The sequence below is a fragment of the Rosa chinensis genome, chromosome 7 (genome assembly GCF_002994745.2).
Source record: "Rosa chinensis cultivar Old Blush chromosome 7, RchiOBHm-V2, whole genome shotgun sequence".
NCBI lineage: Eukaryota > Viridiplantae > Streptophyta > Magnoliopsida > Rosales > Rosaceae > Rosa > Rosa chinensis.
Genome location: NC_037094.1, coordinates 59,971,293 through 59,987,961, shown reverse-complemented (window position 1 = coordinate 59,987,961; position 16,669 = coordinate 59,971,293). Strand labels below are relative to the sequence as shown.

The window sequence follows — 16,669 nt, the reverse complement described above, 5'->3', positions numbered from 1 at the left end:
TAATGTATAACGCATTACTAGCACCAAGAAATAAGACCTTGGTAGGTGTAATAAATGAGCATAAGCTTACAAACAAATACAAGCAAAGTATTAACTTATCAATTTTTGTTACAGATTTTCAAAAAGGATCTAATGAAAGAGGGCTTTACCAGGGAGACGCTGCTCCAACTAGAAACTCCGTAATAATACGCAAGGTACATCATGCACTAATTGATGACCAAATGCTTTGCAACTGCTTTCTAATATGGGTTAGATAGATGTATAATTGCCGAGAACCTAGAAGCTCAGTCAGTTCGTTGGAATTGATGACTATCAGGGTTTAACCATCAACGCTTGCGCAACTGTCCCATCCAGCTCTGGGCAGAAGTACTCTCGTTCTCTATGTTCCACTCACCTGTGCCCACTGCAGAGGAGATTTTAGCAACTTCTTCAGCGACTCCACTATACTTTTAAATGTTGGGCGCTGAGCAGGGTCACTGCAAGGAAAATACACACACATAAGACACTAAATCAGTATGCTCAAGGTTGATATTATAATTGCTTTGAAAGGAAAAGAGAAAATTATTAGAGAAAGACACCATAAAGAAGTTCAGTATCTGCTCAGATCATCCTTTGAAATGTTATAGTAAATTAGTGGGATCCGACTTACTCAGCCCAGCAGGATTCCATAAGAGAAGCCAACATTGGGGGAGTATTTGCTGGTATAGCAAGCCTTCTATTCTGGAAAGCAACAGCGCCAACTACCTAAGAGATTAAAACTACCATGTTAACAACAAACGAAAAAGGGACAAAAGGGAAGGAGATATTGAGGTCCTAGCATGTAATCTGCAATAGTGGCAGTTTGAGCTCCTGCAGATGTGAAGAGCTCAAGACTCTTACTTGCGCAGGACTAAGCCCAAGCCAAGGTTGTTGCATGGTCACAAGTTCCCAAAGGATTACTCCGAAACTGTAGACATCAGACTTCTCATTTGAGGGCTCTCCGCGAAGGAACTCTGGAGCCATCCACTCAGGCTGAAAATAAAATAAGAGAGTTACATGTAAACTGATGAATTGCCAAGTAAAATCTCAACTTGCAAATATTGATGGAAATATCCGACTTTTTAATGGATGGCAGAAACAGTGTGTGATTCATTTACAGAAAGCACTCAAACTGATTTTTTAATGAGGTAAGCGATAACAAATGATGCCAAAAAGAGGAAAAGGTTTGGCACTTCTTCTATTCTTCTAAAGAGATGTTCACTTTGAAATGTTGAATTCCAGACGGCAGAAATCAAGCCAGAATAAAATGTACTAGGAAGTAGAAACAGAAGTCCAAAAGGGCACAATGCAGTATCATAAGTTTTAACCATAAACAAACATCAAGGTGATCCATCTGCATCCTATGTCGTGGGAATTTGGATGTGTGTGTGTGTGTGTGAGAGAGAGAGAGAGAGAGAGAGAGAGAGAGAGACGTACTGTTCCAGCAACAGATTTCGATGATATGAAAGTGTTTGCTTTGAACCTGGACAACCCAAAATCGCATACCTGAGAACGAATGCAAGAGATCAAGTTACTGAACAACTCAAAACATAATGTTAACCTGTACACTTATAATAATATACCTTCGCTGTCCAATTTTTATCAACCAATAAATTTGGAGATTTAAGATCCCAATGGACAATAGGAGGGCTAAGACAATGGAGGTAATTGATCCCCTTGGCCTGCACCAGTACAGCAAACATACTCTTACCACCAGAACACAAATTAGCATGAAACAAGACATCAATGATAGCAAATTGCACAAACCACATCTAATGCCATGCGCAGCCGCCGCCTATGATCCAGAAGTTCCCCAGAAGCTGGCCTGTGTATGAGTCGATATAGACTACCCCTGCTCGAACAAGACCAGGATAGAAAGATGGGTCAGAGAACGATATTTACTGAATGAGACAAAGAAAGGCAATTGTGAACAATTACGAGAACAAGAATTGAATGGATACCTAGGTAAATACTCTGTCACTATTGAGAGATGTGGACGCTTTGTAACTGCACCCATGAACAGAACTACATTGGGATGGCGGACACGTTTCATAATTGCAACCTGAATACATTGTGAAACTCAACTTCAGCTATGATCACAACAGTAAAAAAAAAAAGAGATCAACGTGATGATTTACAAATTGCTGATGCATAGGATATGGCTCCAAAACCCACATTGAGATCCAAACAAGCTAGCATTTTCAAAGGCAAGAGTTGCATGGTGATAAAAAATAAAAAAAAAATAAAAAAAAAAATCTAATCATCCAAGGTCAATTCACAATACCTCGCGCAAAAATTCCCTCAACTGATCATCATGGAAATCTTGAACAGTTAAAACCTTGACAGCTACATCCTGCATTGTAACAATATATAAACAGTATGATGCAAGTCAGAAACATGAGACGACTAGGAAAGAAGGAATACATTGTGCAGAAAAGTAAAATCGCTTTGACCATCTATAATTAAATCCAATAGAAGAAATTACAGATGGAAAGAATTAGATGAACCTTAAAGGCCCACCTCTACAAAATGTGATATTAAGCAAGCTCCTAGCATGCTTATTTGTTGAATTAATCCACATGAAAGGATCACAGATTACAGATTCAACAGATTAAAATATTCACATGTTAACCAACCATTGTAACTCACATAAATAAACAATGATAGTCAAATCACAATGATTAAATTACTAACCGATCCATGCCATTCAGCACGATGCACAGTTCCAAATGAGCCTGAAAAGAGAAGATTATGAGATTTCATGTGGAATAGTACTGGTGGGGTTAAAAATTCTAGTCACGGAAGGAGGGAAGAAATACCAGCACCAACGCGCTCTTTGATATGTAACTCATCCCATGCGATCTCAAGCCAGTCCATGGCAAGAGATGGTTCGAGATTCAAGTACCTAGGAACAGTGACAGCAGAAAATCGGCTTTGAATCTCAAGCTTACTGTCAACCTCCTCTAGATCTGATTGACTGGACTTGTCACTGCTACATATTACTCCACTTCTTGACACAACAATCTCCTTCCGGTAAGCTTGCTGTACAATAATACTTTCTTCACCTAGTCTAGCACATTCCTCTAATGATGCAATGGCAGCTCCCACATCAACAGCTTCGGAAATATCACCTTGTACACAAGGTGGCATTGGTGTCTGGAGAAGGCAATGCTCCGCATTCGCTTTCAAGTCCAAAGGCATTACAGAAGCTTCCATCCCAAATCTAGTTTGATCAACTGGAAGCAAACTACTATCTTTCAGGACCTGGCTTTCCTCTCTGTAGCCTGCAAGAGATTGTTGTTTACAGATTAAAGAAGGTAATATTTTGATTCTACCAAATAATAGAAGATATTTTGCCAGGGTAGTAAGAACTAGCATACCTGGATACAGAGGATCTTCAGGAGGTGGACGAGTGTGCTTTGAGTTTATAATTTGGGAACATAATCCACTATCCCTATAAATTCGTTGGAACTCTTTTTGCTGAGAAATTTGAAATGGTGAAGATATTGAAGACAGAGATCCATTGATCGAGGAATCTGGGCCATGGACATTTCCGGGTTCCCCAACTAGATCAACCACATATTCCCTGATAACAAAAATTATGCATTAGAAAACACATGAAATTGTATAAAAAAAAAAATTCAAGTAACAAACAAAACTGACTAGTATACACTACGAAGTTGGCCGGAATCAAATGCATATCAAAATCCGCCATAATAACGACCTGGTATGCTGGGAGATAACAACGAACTTATACAAAAACATTCTCGTGTAAATCTATTTTACTTCTTTTTCTGTTTATAAATAACATATGGGTCAAATATCATTTGGATAACATACTGTAGGTAAACTCTAACATCAAATTACACTGCATCTCCATGTTCAGAATGAAATAAAATGCAAACCAAATGTTATGAACAGTTGAAGTTTTAACAAAGCCATAAAATACTAAGCAAGAAAAGTAGTCAAAAGTATCAAACCTCACAAGCTGCCTGTCTTCAATTTTAACAAGACAAGAAGACCTATGATCTGCCACACAATACCTGCAACCACGAGCTATCCGGCAAGGTAAACCTATGTAGTCTGCCAATTTCTGCATACAAAATATGAATTCTTTAGGTGATTATTCCAAAAAAAAAAAGTTGCATGCTAATGACAAAATAAAGAATATCCCCTTATAATTGTGATGTATGATCAGGCCAGATCACACAAGTTCAGATGGTTGTGACGCAAGTGCAAGACCAATACAAAAGGAAAGAATAAACAAGATGATATCAAGATATCATTGCACTTCAGCCATTGACTGCTATCGTACGCTATAGGTTGAATCTTATATGATCGGCCACAAGACTACAATAATCTTGATAATGTTGGCCTTATATTTGTTGCCCAGTCAGCCTATGAAAGAAGGTCAAGGATCATACTCCAGAAAAAAATTTGTCGTGTCACCTCAAATGGCTACATATACCTCACTGAATGATCAGATGATGAAAACTCCTAATGAACTGCTCATGCTTCTAATTCAGTTGGATTCTCATGTCAAACGCATGCACCCTGTTCACAGATTCGTATATGTTCAAACAGTTCTTATACAATTAGGACATATGAGGCCCCAAAAATTACTACAAACAGCACATTCAACAAAAGATAATCCATTTTGGAAACAAAGAAATGAACTTTTGGGACCATATCAAGACAGACTTGCAAAAAGTTTTACTGAAAAACCAACATATGGATGAATACCACTTGGTGTCTACAATAGAACATGTTGATGAACAATTTATAATTTGAAGAGTCGCAGTCAATGAGATGAATAAAGTGAAGATTAAACATAAATAACAACAACAAAACCATGCATTGTCACCTTGAAGAGAATAGCACGATGCCTGCAGAGCCCCATTGATAGGCTGCCAATGGGGAGCACAATACACTTTTGGAATTCCCTCAATCTCTTGCTAACCACTTTCCAGCGCATGTGGAGATCTCCTTGCTCCACAGGATAAGTACCCCTTCAAATTTAAGCGACTCAGAAAACTCATAATTATCTAACCAAACATGTTTCAACTTAAAAGGGTGGAAATTGAAACCCACCCCATGTAGATGGCGACAAGCTTGCCAAGTTTCTCCACCAACACCAAGGCATTCTCTGAAGCACAATAAAGTTCTTGTGCCTTATCTTGAAGTTCCTTGAGGCGAGAGTCCCCATGTTTGTCAACAAGAACCACCTCCATTGATGTCTCTGCGGGTTTAATTGCTCTAAGTGACATCAGCGATGGTAGACGTTTACCTTCTTCCACATCATTGCACATCACCCATAGATACGGATTCATCCCCAAAATATTGTAGAAACCATCCGATATTTTCTCATTGTAAGACAAGCAGCCACTAACCTGAGAAAGGTCATTCATACCCATCAACAATATGTCACAACCTTGGAAACAATGTACAATAAGTTCACATTAGAACATTTAAATTTGTAAACCATCATCAGTCATTAATTGGCCACAAAAACATAAACAAAATGACCATCAGACAAAACATCAATCTTACACATTTGTACTAATTATTCACCAAGAACTTGTCGGCATATATTAATTCAAGATTAATGACTTGGAGTAGCACTAAAACTTTACTTAGACTAATGACTTAGAGTAATGGCATATATTAGTCAAGCATTAGTCTTGTCACATAGACTAATGACTTAGAAATGCACCATTAGTCTTGTCCTCTGTTTATGTATATTCACCATGGTCGGCATACATTAATTAAAGACCATGTCACTCGTGTCCTCTAGTGCTACTCTGAAGGAATGAAATTGTCACGTGGCTACTCATGTTTGTTGACTCTCGATCAGTCTCTCCCAACACACGATTTACTTAAACATAGAGACTGCTTCTATATCTGGATTTATATAAGAGAAACTGCTTCTACTGCTGGATCTATATGTAGAGAGGTTGATCGATCTCCTATGTGCATGGAGACCGCTTTTAAAGCAGGATCGTGCTGCTAGCTGCAGGATAGCGATTTATGCAGTACTTCCTAACACAGTTCATGACAATGTAGAATGCAGAAACTCTTTAGTGTCTAGGATTTGGGGATGTATCCACCTCTCTATCAACAACAGCCTAGCAATTTTTCAAGTACCCTAGACATTTATGTTACTTTCGATTTATGTTTCTATGGTGCGTTTCCCCAATACACAACTATTCGAGGACAGATACATAAACAGAGTAGCACTAGAGGACAAGAGTGACATAGCTGCTAACAAACATGCAAAAAGCAGGCTAGGCCATTACGAGCAAGAGGAAATTGAATCGTGAACGTAAAGATAACCCAATAAATATAGAGAGAAATAGGAGTAGAGTGTACCCAGAGGCGATACGACACCGTCTCAACATCGGTAACCTCAAAGCCAGTGTGGCGCAAAAGCAACGTCTCACTACCGAGAGTAGCTTGAGCGCTAATCCTCTTGGCCAATAGAAGCTGCAAATAGTAGCTCTCCTTGGACCTCTGCGCCGAGCTATCCCTACTCGCCTCGACTCCCACTCCCACCACCTCCTCCTCCTCCTCCTCTTCCTCCACCGGCCTCGTCGTCGCCGACGAGTCCTTGACGTCGCCGGAGAAGTTCCCGTCCAGCGTCGTCGTCCCGGAGAACAAGCTCCCGGCGTAGCTACTCCCGCTTGAGAGCCTCGGCAGCGACACCTGCCGGTCAAAGTTCCTGTCAACGCTCCGGTCGACCTTGAACGACTTCGTATCCGGCACCGCTGACGACACATCGACGGCTTCTGGCCGAAGCAGAAGCTCGCGATCCTCGTCTGGTACGTGGCAGGAGAACGACGGCAGCGACGATCTCATGCTCCTCCTCACGTGGCTGGGTTTGGTTCTCCTCTTGTTGTTGTGCTTTTTCTCTGTGACGAACCAGTCGCAAATGGAAGCCAGCTGTTGCTTCTTGGTGGATTGCTTGCTGGCGCCGCTGCTGGTACTACTTGTGGTGGTGTTTCGGCCGCCCGTGAAATACTGATCGGATACAGCTGTGAATTTGGTGCTGTTGTGGTTGTTGTTGTTGTTAGACTTTTGGTGGTGATCAATGATGCTGGCGACGACGTCGTTTTCATTGCTGCCGCTGCTCTGTTTCTCGAGATGATGATGAAGATGACTATCTTGCGGTACCAACTGTTTGGCAGAAGAGCACGAATCGAAGCGGCGATCCGGAAATTGCCTCGGGAAGAAGTAAGTCGTTCTGTGAGGCATTTTTTCACGTACCTGCTCCGGCGACGACGATCACGTGCTGCTCACGTGCACAGACCAGCTGACGACTTTGCCACCCTCCGGAGTCGTTTCTCCGACACGGAAGAGCCAAACGTCAGCTAAAAAACAGAAGAGAACCAAAAGATTAAACCCTACCGTACGTACAGTTTCTGCAAATTGATGGAGCTAGTCAAAATCCGATTCGCATTTGTTGAACAGAAGAAGAGTCGCTGCGTCTGAACTTCGGAATCATCGATCAACAGTCTCTGAACATATTATTAGCTTTGCTTCGTTTGGGGTGGTGCTTTTTATTCTTGTCAGAACGTTTGAGGAAACTTAAAGCGGGATAAGAGAGAGAGAGAATAGCTAGCAATGGCGGTTTTGTGAGGGATAGAGAAGGACCAAAATTGGGTGTGGGAGTCTTAGGGGGGAGTATTTTAAGCAATTGAGCTTATCAGAGAAGCCAAGAGGTTGAAGGTGGGAAATTATTTTCAATAATAAGGAGAACAAGGACAGGCGCTAAAATACGCCTCATGCGTTGTGGCGCGCATTTGCTATCCTCGCGCCACGTAAGAACATGAACCAACCTGGTCGCGACACGGGGATCTACAGATGAGAAGAGCACCCTGCGCACGCGGCGCAAGATAGCGGTGGTTCGAGTCGCGTGTTGTACAGAAAGGGTATGGCAGGGATATCGTCCTTGGGAACCCGCCTGTGGAAATGACGGGACTGCCCCTGAGACCCTTCGCCTAGTTGGTGTTTCATGTGAGGGTTGTTGGGGGTTGATGATGCGCACTTCAGGAGGGGTGGGACTAGTGATATTTGGAGGGTTCTTGCTCACTTGGGATGCGTGATGCTTTGGCTTTATCATCAATGTGGGGGTTTTGTATTTTTGTTGTTTTCTCTAAACTAGGGGTTTGCTTTCAATTAGGGTTTTAGAAATTTGTTGCCTAGATTGTACATTATTTGATTATCTTATAGGGTTGACTGTTAGGGAAATATAGAATTATAGATGAGACTGGTATTTTTGTTGTTTTCTCTAAACTAGGGGTTTGCTTTCAATTAGGGTTTTAGAAATTTGTTGCCTAGATTGTACATTATTTGGGATTGGTTATTATCTTATAGGGTTGATTGTTAGGGAAATATAGATGAGACTGGTATTTTTGTTGTTTTCTCTAAACTAGGGGTTTGCTTTTAATTAGGGTTTTAGAAATTTGTCTCCTAGAGTGTATATTATATTTGGGATTGGTTATTATCCTATAGATAGACTGTTAGGGAAATATTGATGAGACTGGTCCAAACCAAGAATCGGGGTTTATTGACTATGAAGCACTAAGCGACCCTTGTTAGCATGTCACGAGCTAGTATTCATAAAGTAACATAAAATTTTCCTTCCTTCAATAAAAAGAAAGCAACCAAAAATTTGATGTTTTTAGACAGTCTTTTTTCTTTTTGAAACGAAGATGTCGTTGTCATGAACCTGGCTAGATAGTAGAATCGCTGCACGAGATTTACTAAAAAGATATATGAAAACAATAAGTGGTAGACGGAAATCTACAGTTGCAAGGGTGCCGTGTTTGAAGATTCTACAGTTATCGTGTTAGAATGCACAAATCCAATTACTTTGGTCGAAAAGACAAACTTGTCTCTTGAAAAACCAGACTTCAGCTTCATCTTCTCTCAAGTTTTCACGAGTGGTGAAAAGACACCTACTTAATGTCATCTTAAATTTAGTTAAAAACTTATAAAAGTCTTATTTCTATATATACCAAATAGTTTGTAATTTTTTTAGTAATTGGGTTGTCTTGTTAAAAACATTGAGTACACACTTATTAAGTTTTTTTTTGAAGGGAAGGACGATCAAATTATATTGCTCAATCAAAGAGTACAATGAGAAGCCACAAAGCCTCTAATATCAGGAGGGACAAGCCCACTCCATGAAAGATTAAAAGAAGAATGTAAAGCTAGTTTAGCTAAATTATGGGCAGCCATATTAGCTTCACGATACACATGTCTCAAGGAAGAACCAACTAAAATCCCAAGAGAAAAATTGATATCCTCAATAATACGACCCAAGGATGAAGTCTCCTCCCCCTCAGCCTCAATAGTAGAAACTAAACTCTGACAATCTGTCTCAAACATAATAGGAGAAAGGTGAAACTGCACTGCCAGGGAACAAGCAGCCCTGCAAGCCATGGCCTCAACAACATCTGGAGAGGTAACAGAATTGACCGTAATACAAACTCCACCAACAATATCACCCATAACATCTCGAATAACCACTCCTAATCCACCTAATTTGGAGGAGAAATCAAAGGCTCCATCACAGTTGGCCTTAAGTCAGCCGGAAGGAGGTGGTAACTAGACTGCCCTACCCCTCAATGCAGTACTACGAGGTGTAGCCAAGGTAGATTGAAACAACATGTCATATGATCGAATCTGAAACTGTAGGTGAGGCAAAGAAACAAACTTATTTGACCACACTCTCATATTGCGCTCTTTCCAAACAAACCATCCAACTATAAGCAATAGAGCCACATTCTTTTTAGATAGAATATCAAAACAAGAGGCCAACCAAGTAATGATTGACGTACCTTCATTACAATCAATCTGCAGCACCCCATGCAGCTCTGGAAAAAGAGAGAGCAAGTCCTGAACAAACTGGCAGTCCCTTGTGATATGATTAATAGATTCATCATGATCATTACAAAACCAACACCCATCCTGAACAACAACCTGTTTAGTGCGCAACAAAGCAGCTGTTGGTAGGATAGACGAACATACTTTCCACCAATGAACTTTAACCTTGCCCGGTATTTGAGCAAACCAAATATGTTTCCAGAAAGAAGAGAGATCCTCCGAACTAGTAGCAACTTCTCCAAAGTTATGGAGCTCCTCAAAAGCTAACACATAAGCACTCTTAGTAGAAAATCTACCTTTCTTATCATAATGCCAAGTAAGACGATCAGGAACATCCCTCTGACTAAGAGGCATAGATAAAATCAAATCAACATCATCAGCCACAAAATATTGATTAATAAGAGCCAGATTCCAAGAGAAACCTGGAAGTAATAAATCAGAAACTCTCTCCGGTCCATCCTCATGCCGGATGATAGGTAGAAAAGAAGAAGGTCTCGGGATCCAGGGATCCTCCCAAGGCCGTATTAGCCGACCATTCCCCACCTGCCAACGAACACCCCTCCTCAGAATGTGTTTAGCCGCATGGATACCCCTCCAACATGCAGATGGAGATGAAGAAAGCCCACTAGACCAGAAATCTCCATTCGGGAAATACTTAGCCTGATACAATCGAGCCAAAAGAGAGCCCGGATTACGCACTAACCTCCAACCCTGCTGAGCCAAGAGAGCCAAATTATGTGCATATAAATCACGAAAGCCCATACCACCAGCCTCCTTGGGTTGACATAGTCGATCCCAAGACAACCAATGAATCTTTCGATTTTCACCCTTACTGCCCCACCAAACTTGGCACACTTCTGATGCAATGAATCACAAAAATTCTTCGGTAATAAGAAGCAGCTCATAGTATAAGAAGGAAGAGCCTGAGCCACCACCCTTATAAGAAGGTCCTTTCCTGCACTACTGAGTAACTTACCTTGCCAACCCTCAAGTTTCTTGTTTAAACTTTCCTGTAAATAAGTAAAGGTTTCAGTCTTATTCCTCCCCAGATAAGTAGGTAGGCCGAGATATTTTTCATGTTTATCCACAATGGCCACACCCAGTGAGTCTGCAATCTGCTGTTGTAAAGAAAAGCACACCTTTTTACTGAAAACAATATTGCTCTTAGAAAAGTTTACCTTCTGACCTGATGCTAACTCATAATCCACTAAGACATCCTGGATCTGAGAACTCTCCTCCAAACTAGCCTTACCAAATAGAAGGCTATCATCTGCAAACAAAAGGTGGTGTATCGTAGGAGCCTCAGCGCAGATCTGAACCCCCTGAAGCTGCCCCTGAGAAACCTTATGCTCTAAAAGAGCTGAAAACACCTCTGTACCAAGTAGGAAGAGATATGGTGATAAGGGATCGCCCTGTCTCAGGCCCCTAGTAGGAGTCAAATAGCCTCTAGGCTGACCATTAATCAAAAAAGAATAACGAACAGTCTTGACACACTGCATGATAACATGTATCCAACTCTCATCAAAACCCAAGCGAATCAAAACAGCCTCTAAGAAAACCCACTCCATACACTTATTAAGTTATGTATTTGGTGAGAGGATATGGGAATTAGATATTAAATATGTTTGCCATGGGTCAACTGTCACATATCATCTTCTCAAAAAAAAACTGTCACATATCATGCTTTTGTAGCCATTACATGATCTATGTTAATTACTTTATGAAGATATTAGTGGGATTCTAAATCTTAGAAGCTAACCAAAAACTTTTCTTGTATTTTAAATCCTTACAAGATATTATCTTTTTTTAATCTTTCTTTTATCTTTAGAAAAACAAAAAAGAGCTACTCACCAAAAAATAGTTTTAAAAAGACAGTAAGAAATAAGCGCATTTGATAATTTTATTTTTGAAATACACACTCTTTATCATTAATATGACCCTGAATCATGGGCTAAAAGTACAAAGAGACTACTCTGTATAGACAATAATAGCGCAGAGTAGTCTATGCTAACAAAATCACCTCGCCTCGTAGGCAATCTATTCTACCTTATTCCAAAGGCCGAGTGCTCCATTGTGGCTACGCACGTTGAAACCAAGTACTTTTACCAAGGCTCCTAGAGGAGTTTCTACTAGCATAGACAACACAAACCCGATCAAGTTGAACTGATTTATCACCTAACTAATGACTAGAAAAAACAAACATATAAAAAATGCCTAGATTGGGCCGAAGCCCACTACGACAGCAAAAGAAGGGGAATTATTGCAAGCGCAACCAGCTAATAAAACAAAACAAAAACAAACAACCCAGAGGCCCAAATGACCAACAACACCCAAAGCCTAAGAAGATAGGCCCGACCCAATCCAGCCTTCCCCTCTGTGTAGAACCTCAGGCCACCACGAGGTCGTCCTGCTAGCATCATGAGCATGATCTTGCCGTCCCTTGTTGGATCATAATTCATATATATATATATATATATATATATATATATATTTGTGCCCTAAAACATGAAAATTATTTGTTCTAAAAATTCAATTTATTGTTGACTAATCTAATTCCATGTTTTGTAGAATATCTTGACAAGAGGAGAAAAAGTGAAATTCCGGCAAATTTTCCATGCACCACCACTTTTGGTGGCATAAGTACTTCATGAAGCAATACCAGAAAAATAGGAGTTTAAATGGAGCAATGAAGCCATGGACCATGAAGTACTGATACAAAGGACTAAGTTTGATCACTCATTTGGCAGGAAATTACAAGGGAAGTCCATGGAAATCGTTATGCAAAACAGTTGCTGCAAAGCAAGAAACTGTAGTTCAGAATCAGCTTATTAGGAACAGTTTTGGAGAGCTTTTCTTGAAACCTTCCAAATAGAATCTTGCAGAAACGGATAGCATTCTTTAAAGACATGATGTTGTCGTACAACATGAGCCTAAGATCTGGTCATAAATGTCATCAAGGCAGCAGGAATTAATGCTCAAAGTAGGCTTCCCAAGAAGGTAGAAACTGTTAGCTTTTCACAAAGGTTTCTGGGAGATCTTCTCCGGCAACTTACTTAGAGTTTTTCTCAAAGGTTGTTGATCATTCTAGAAGACATGATGTTATAGAGTATGTAGAAGTCGAGCACCATCCAGATCATGCCAATAGCAGGTCAAACCTAGTCCAAGAAGGAAGCTTCAGAAGCCGAAAGCGAATCCTAGTCGAATAAGGATAACTTGGCCGAGAATCCATTTTGGAAGGATTTATTGTGTATTTTTGGAAGGTTTATGATGCTACAATTCTTAAAGAGAGTTCTAGAAGAATTCTACAAGATTATGGCAAGCCTAATCCATCATATTATCCTTTGGATAATAGGCATGGTGCTTAGGGTTCTCTCACATGCTTGTCATTGACTTTGGTGATCCAAAACCACCCCAACACTCTTCATTTTCATGTTTGCTAGCTGCTCCTCTCTTCTCCTAAGTCATCTTTTTCTACTCTACACTCTCATAGCTCATCATTATGTCCCTCTTTCTCTTGCCCAACACTTCACCTCCTTTTGTTGACTTTTTCTCACTCTTTCTCCTTTGTTTCTTACGTATGAAGAAGGGCTAGCTGCTCCTCTTCCTCTTCTCCCTTTATTTAAGGCTCTCTCTTCCCTTTTTATCATCATCTCATCTTCCTACAAGTCTCCCAACACTCCACCCATACCACTTCATTACATCTTTTTCTCTCTATTGTCTACACAATCCACTACCATCTCCTCCACAAAACCTCCATCACCACCACCATCAATTCATAACCTCCATTACCACCACCACAAAATTCATTATATTTTCCATCTACCCATTCCATTTCATAGATAAAAAAACTTCACCACTTCACCATTTCACCACTTGATCATATCTACATCTCATATTCCATCATCAACCTTTGAAGAAGAAGGAGAGGAGTCTAGCATCACTTGAAGAAGCATCATTACCATCACCATTTTCACCATGTCAATGCCTTCATGACTTCATCTACACCATCCTCAACTTGATTATCACTAGTCCCTTCTCTATCCCTACTTTTTAGTTTAATGTTCATAAACATGTTAAAGCTTATGTATTTGTTAAAGCTTATGCATTTGATTATGAGTGAGTAGTTAGTTTGTTGGGGTAAGGGTTGAAAGCCCTAGCCAAAGTTATAATGAATTGATGTTTAAGTCTTATTTGATGTAATATCTATTGTCATCTTCATATGCTAATTCAAGAAGTGAATAGCCTATTTGAATCTATCTAATTTGAATACTTCATATTTGTCATTACATGAACAATGTTTAGAGAATAGCTAGCTTTGGACATTGAAAGCATGATAGCACATTAGGTGTGTATGTGAGGGTAGTGAGTTAAAATATATCACCTAGATCTAGGATTGGTTTGCTTGCTTGATTATCTAAACTCAAATCTTTATGCATCTCAGAGCAAGGAATTGATACTTATCCTTTAATATAACTTGTTCTTGGATAATTAGTTTCGCATTTATCCAGTGGAAATTGATAAAATCAAAGGAGTTTAGGCCTTAGTAGTCTTATCCGGATGCTAAGAGGGTAATTGGATACTTGGGATTGCAAGTTTGAACATAAATGCATGCAAGGGAGGCTATGGTGAACAACCTAATTAAAGCTCTAACTTTCATCCATTTTATCACATCTAGTTTAACATAGCCTAGTTTACATTTCAAGTTTCATTTTGTGTTAATTTGATTCAAAACCATTTCCAAAGCCAAAAATCAAACCACTACACCATCTTGCATATATTCACCATGAATTTTGGTTAACTTGTGAGCTCTTGTTTATGACCTGTACATTTGCATATTCATCTATCATCCTCTAGGTTTTCCTTACCTAGAGTGAGATTTTTCAATCCCTTGGGTACAATATCCCTTACTCATAATCCCTAAACTATAACTTGGTCCTTATACGTAAGGGTGGCTATTTGGTTAACATCCTTCATGAAGAAAACCACCACCACCATAACGCCACCAGAAAACACTGGCGAGAACAAAACGTACAAGGCTGACAAAAAATAGCCTGATTTGGACCCCTTACACTCACATAGCCCACAATTCCTCACCTCATCACAGCCCCATCGCCGCCACCCAAACCAAATTTGAATCCAATTCACACTGCCAATGCCCCTCCTCAAAAGCAGAGCCCATGACCGTCATGTCACACAGAAGAATCAGACCAAGACTACGCCACCCATCATAGTCAAATTTCAGAAGCTACCATCCAAAAGCCAAACGAGCACTAAACAACCATTCCCGTCAGGTAGCGACACAACATCAGCGAGGCAAGTGCTAGCACCAACATTTGTCGAACGAGAGGAAAAGGCACGGGATCTCACCGACTAAGCTCTCTAGTATTCGCTCTGCGCGGCTAGGGTTTCTCTTCTAACTATACCACAAACTGACTCTTAAGAGCATTTGATGATTGAGAATAAATTATACAGTTTTAAGGTGTTATATTTGTAGGCATTAAATTCAATACATGTAGTTGATCATGAGATCCACTTGTCCCTCACAGTCCCTTAAGGGCATGTTTGTTTCATGGGACTACCATGCCCCACTTAATCTCAAATATGAAAAGCAAAAATCAAACTCAAAATTATAAACATGCATGCTTTGTCCAACTCTTGCTTCAATGGCTCTGTACTTTGACTCTCTTTTCTTATTTCTCCTCAGAATCTAAATCAGAGGTCTTTATTATCACTGACTAAGAACCCAGATCGATTTGTGGCAATTGGATTGCATGCAAGAACTTAAATTTTTGGTGAGTAATTAGCCTTTAAACAAAAAACATTCCTTAAACCCAGAAAAAAAAAATAGAAGGGAAAAGCACAAACATGAAATTGATCACAATTCTTACTAGGTCAAGCTAACCAGAAACCAAATTGATCAAAAATCTTAGCACATCAAGCTACCCAGACACCAAAGAGATAGAGAGAGAAATGGCACAATTAAAGAACCAGAAACCCAACATGAGAAGAAATTGATGAGAAATAAGGAATCGATGACAAGAAATCAAAAACCCAAACGATGCAGAAGGAGCTGAATTGCAGGTAACACTACAAAAAAGAATTGTATTAGCTTCACCAATTTGCGTCGGCCTTCAATTGCCGTCGCCAATGCCTCCTCTTTTGCAACGGCAAAAACTGAGGGGTCGCGATTGTGCAAAATATTTGCGACGGTAACAACTGCCGTCGCCATTGGGCGTGGCAAACCCAATGGTTTACTTCGGAAAGAGTTAGCCGTAGTAAAATAATATGCTTACGATATGTTTGTTGCAGGGGATTACGATCCCACCTAAATCTAAGTCGCTAACCCTAATCCCTCATTCCCTCAGCCTCTATTCGAGATTTCGACTGACCCTGACCCTCAGCCTCTCTTCGACTCACTCCCTCTGTCCCTCAGTTTGAGTCGCCGCCGACCCACCTCAAAGTTCGACGGTTCGGCCTTATCTCTAAGCTAGCTCTAACCTCTCAGTCAGTCATCTCACTCCCTCAGCCTCTCAGTCTCAGTCTTCCTATTCGTAATCTCGAACCGCTGAACCGCCGACCCACGGCTTTGCTTCGACCCACTGTAAGTAAACCTTCTCTCTATACTTCATTGTTGGGATGTTGGTCTCCGACCCATCGATCTCCAGTTAATAGATTTGATTATTTGAATGTTTTGATTGATTTGAATGTTTTGATTGATTGATTAAGACCAAGAGCCGCCTTCATCTCACCATCTCACTCTCAC

General features: G+C 40.2%; 2 protein-coding genes across 2 annotated transcripts; both read right to left on the bottom strand.

The window, feature by feature from the left end:
• Positions 1 to 7,845, bottom strand: LOC112178901 (serine/threonine-protein kinase CTR1). The gene is made up of 15 exons (XM_024317173.2): positions 6,388 to 7,845; positions 5,110 to 5,408; positions 4,883 to 5,027; positions 3,999 to 4,111; positions 3,399 to 3,604; positions 2,838 to 3,302; positions 2,713 to 2,753; positions 2,303 to 2,371; positions 1,980 to 2,080; positions 1,786 to 1,870; positions 1,602 to 1,700; positions 1,456 to 1,524; positions 880 to 1,011; positions 650 to 744; positions 1 to 476 (listed from the first exon to the last, which is right to left on the bottom strand). The coding sequence occupies exons 1-15, from the start codon at positions 7,267 to 7,269 to the stop codon at positions 380 to 382; spliced, it is 2,898 nt and encodes a 965-aa protein (XP_024172941.1). The 5' UTR covers positions 7,270 to 7,845; the 3' UTR covers positions 1 to 379.
• A 1,299-nt stretch (positions 7,846 to 9,144) lies between these two features.
• Positions 9,145 to 16,135, bottom strand: LOC112178299. Its single transcript, XM_040511542.1, has 5 exons — positions 16,022 to 16,135; positions 11,085 to 11,357; positions 10,883 to 11,024; positions 9,861 to 10,763; positions 9,145 to 9,560 (listed from the first exon to the last, which is right to left on the bottom strand). The coding sequence occupies exons 1-5, from the start codon at positions 16,133 to 16,135 to the stop codon at positions 9,145 to 9,147; spliced, it is 1,848 nt and encodes a 615-aa protein (XP_040367476.1).
• Between the last annotated feature and the right edge of the window lie 534 nt (positions 16,136 to 16,669).

Bases quoted from the DNA above. Each gene is read 5' to 3' on its own strand.
- LOC112178299 (XM_040511542.1), bottom strand. From the start codon at position 16,135: ATGGCGACGGCAGTTGTTACCGTCGCAAATATTTTGCACAATCGCGAC. The intron at 11,358-16,021 runs GTGAAGCTAATA...ATTAATGGTCAG, and splicing joins TTGAAGGCCGACGCAAATTG to CCTAGAGGCTATTTGACTCC. The intron at 9,561-9,860 runs GTACGTCAATCA...CCTCCAAATTAG, and splicing joins GCAGATTGATTGTAATGAAG to GTGGATTAGGAGTGGTTATT.
- LOC112178901 (XM_024317173.2), bottom strand. From the start codon at position 7,269: ATGCCTCACAGAACGACTTACTTCTTCCCGAGGCAATTTCCGGATCGC. The intron at 1,701-1,785 runs GTTTGTGCAATT...GTACTGGTGCAG, and splicing joins TGCGCATGGCATTAGATGTG to GCCAAGGGGATCAATTACCT. The intron at 745-879 runs GTAAGAGTCTTG...TTAATCTCTTAG, and splicing joins TTGGGCTTAGTCCTGCGCAA to GTAGTTGGCGCTGTTGCTTT.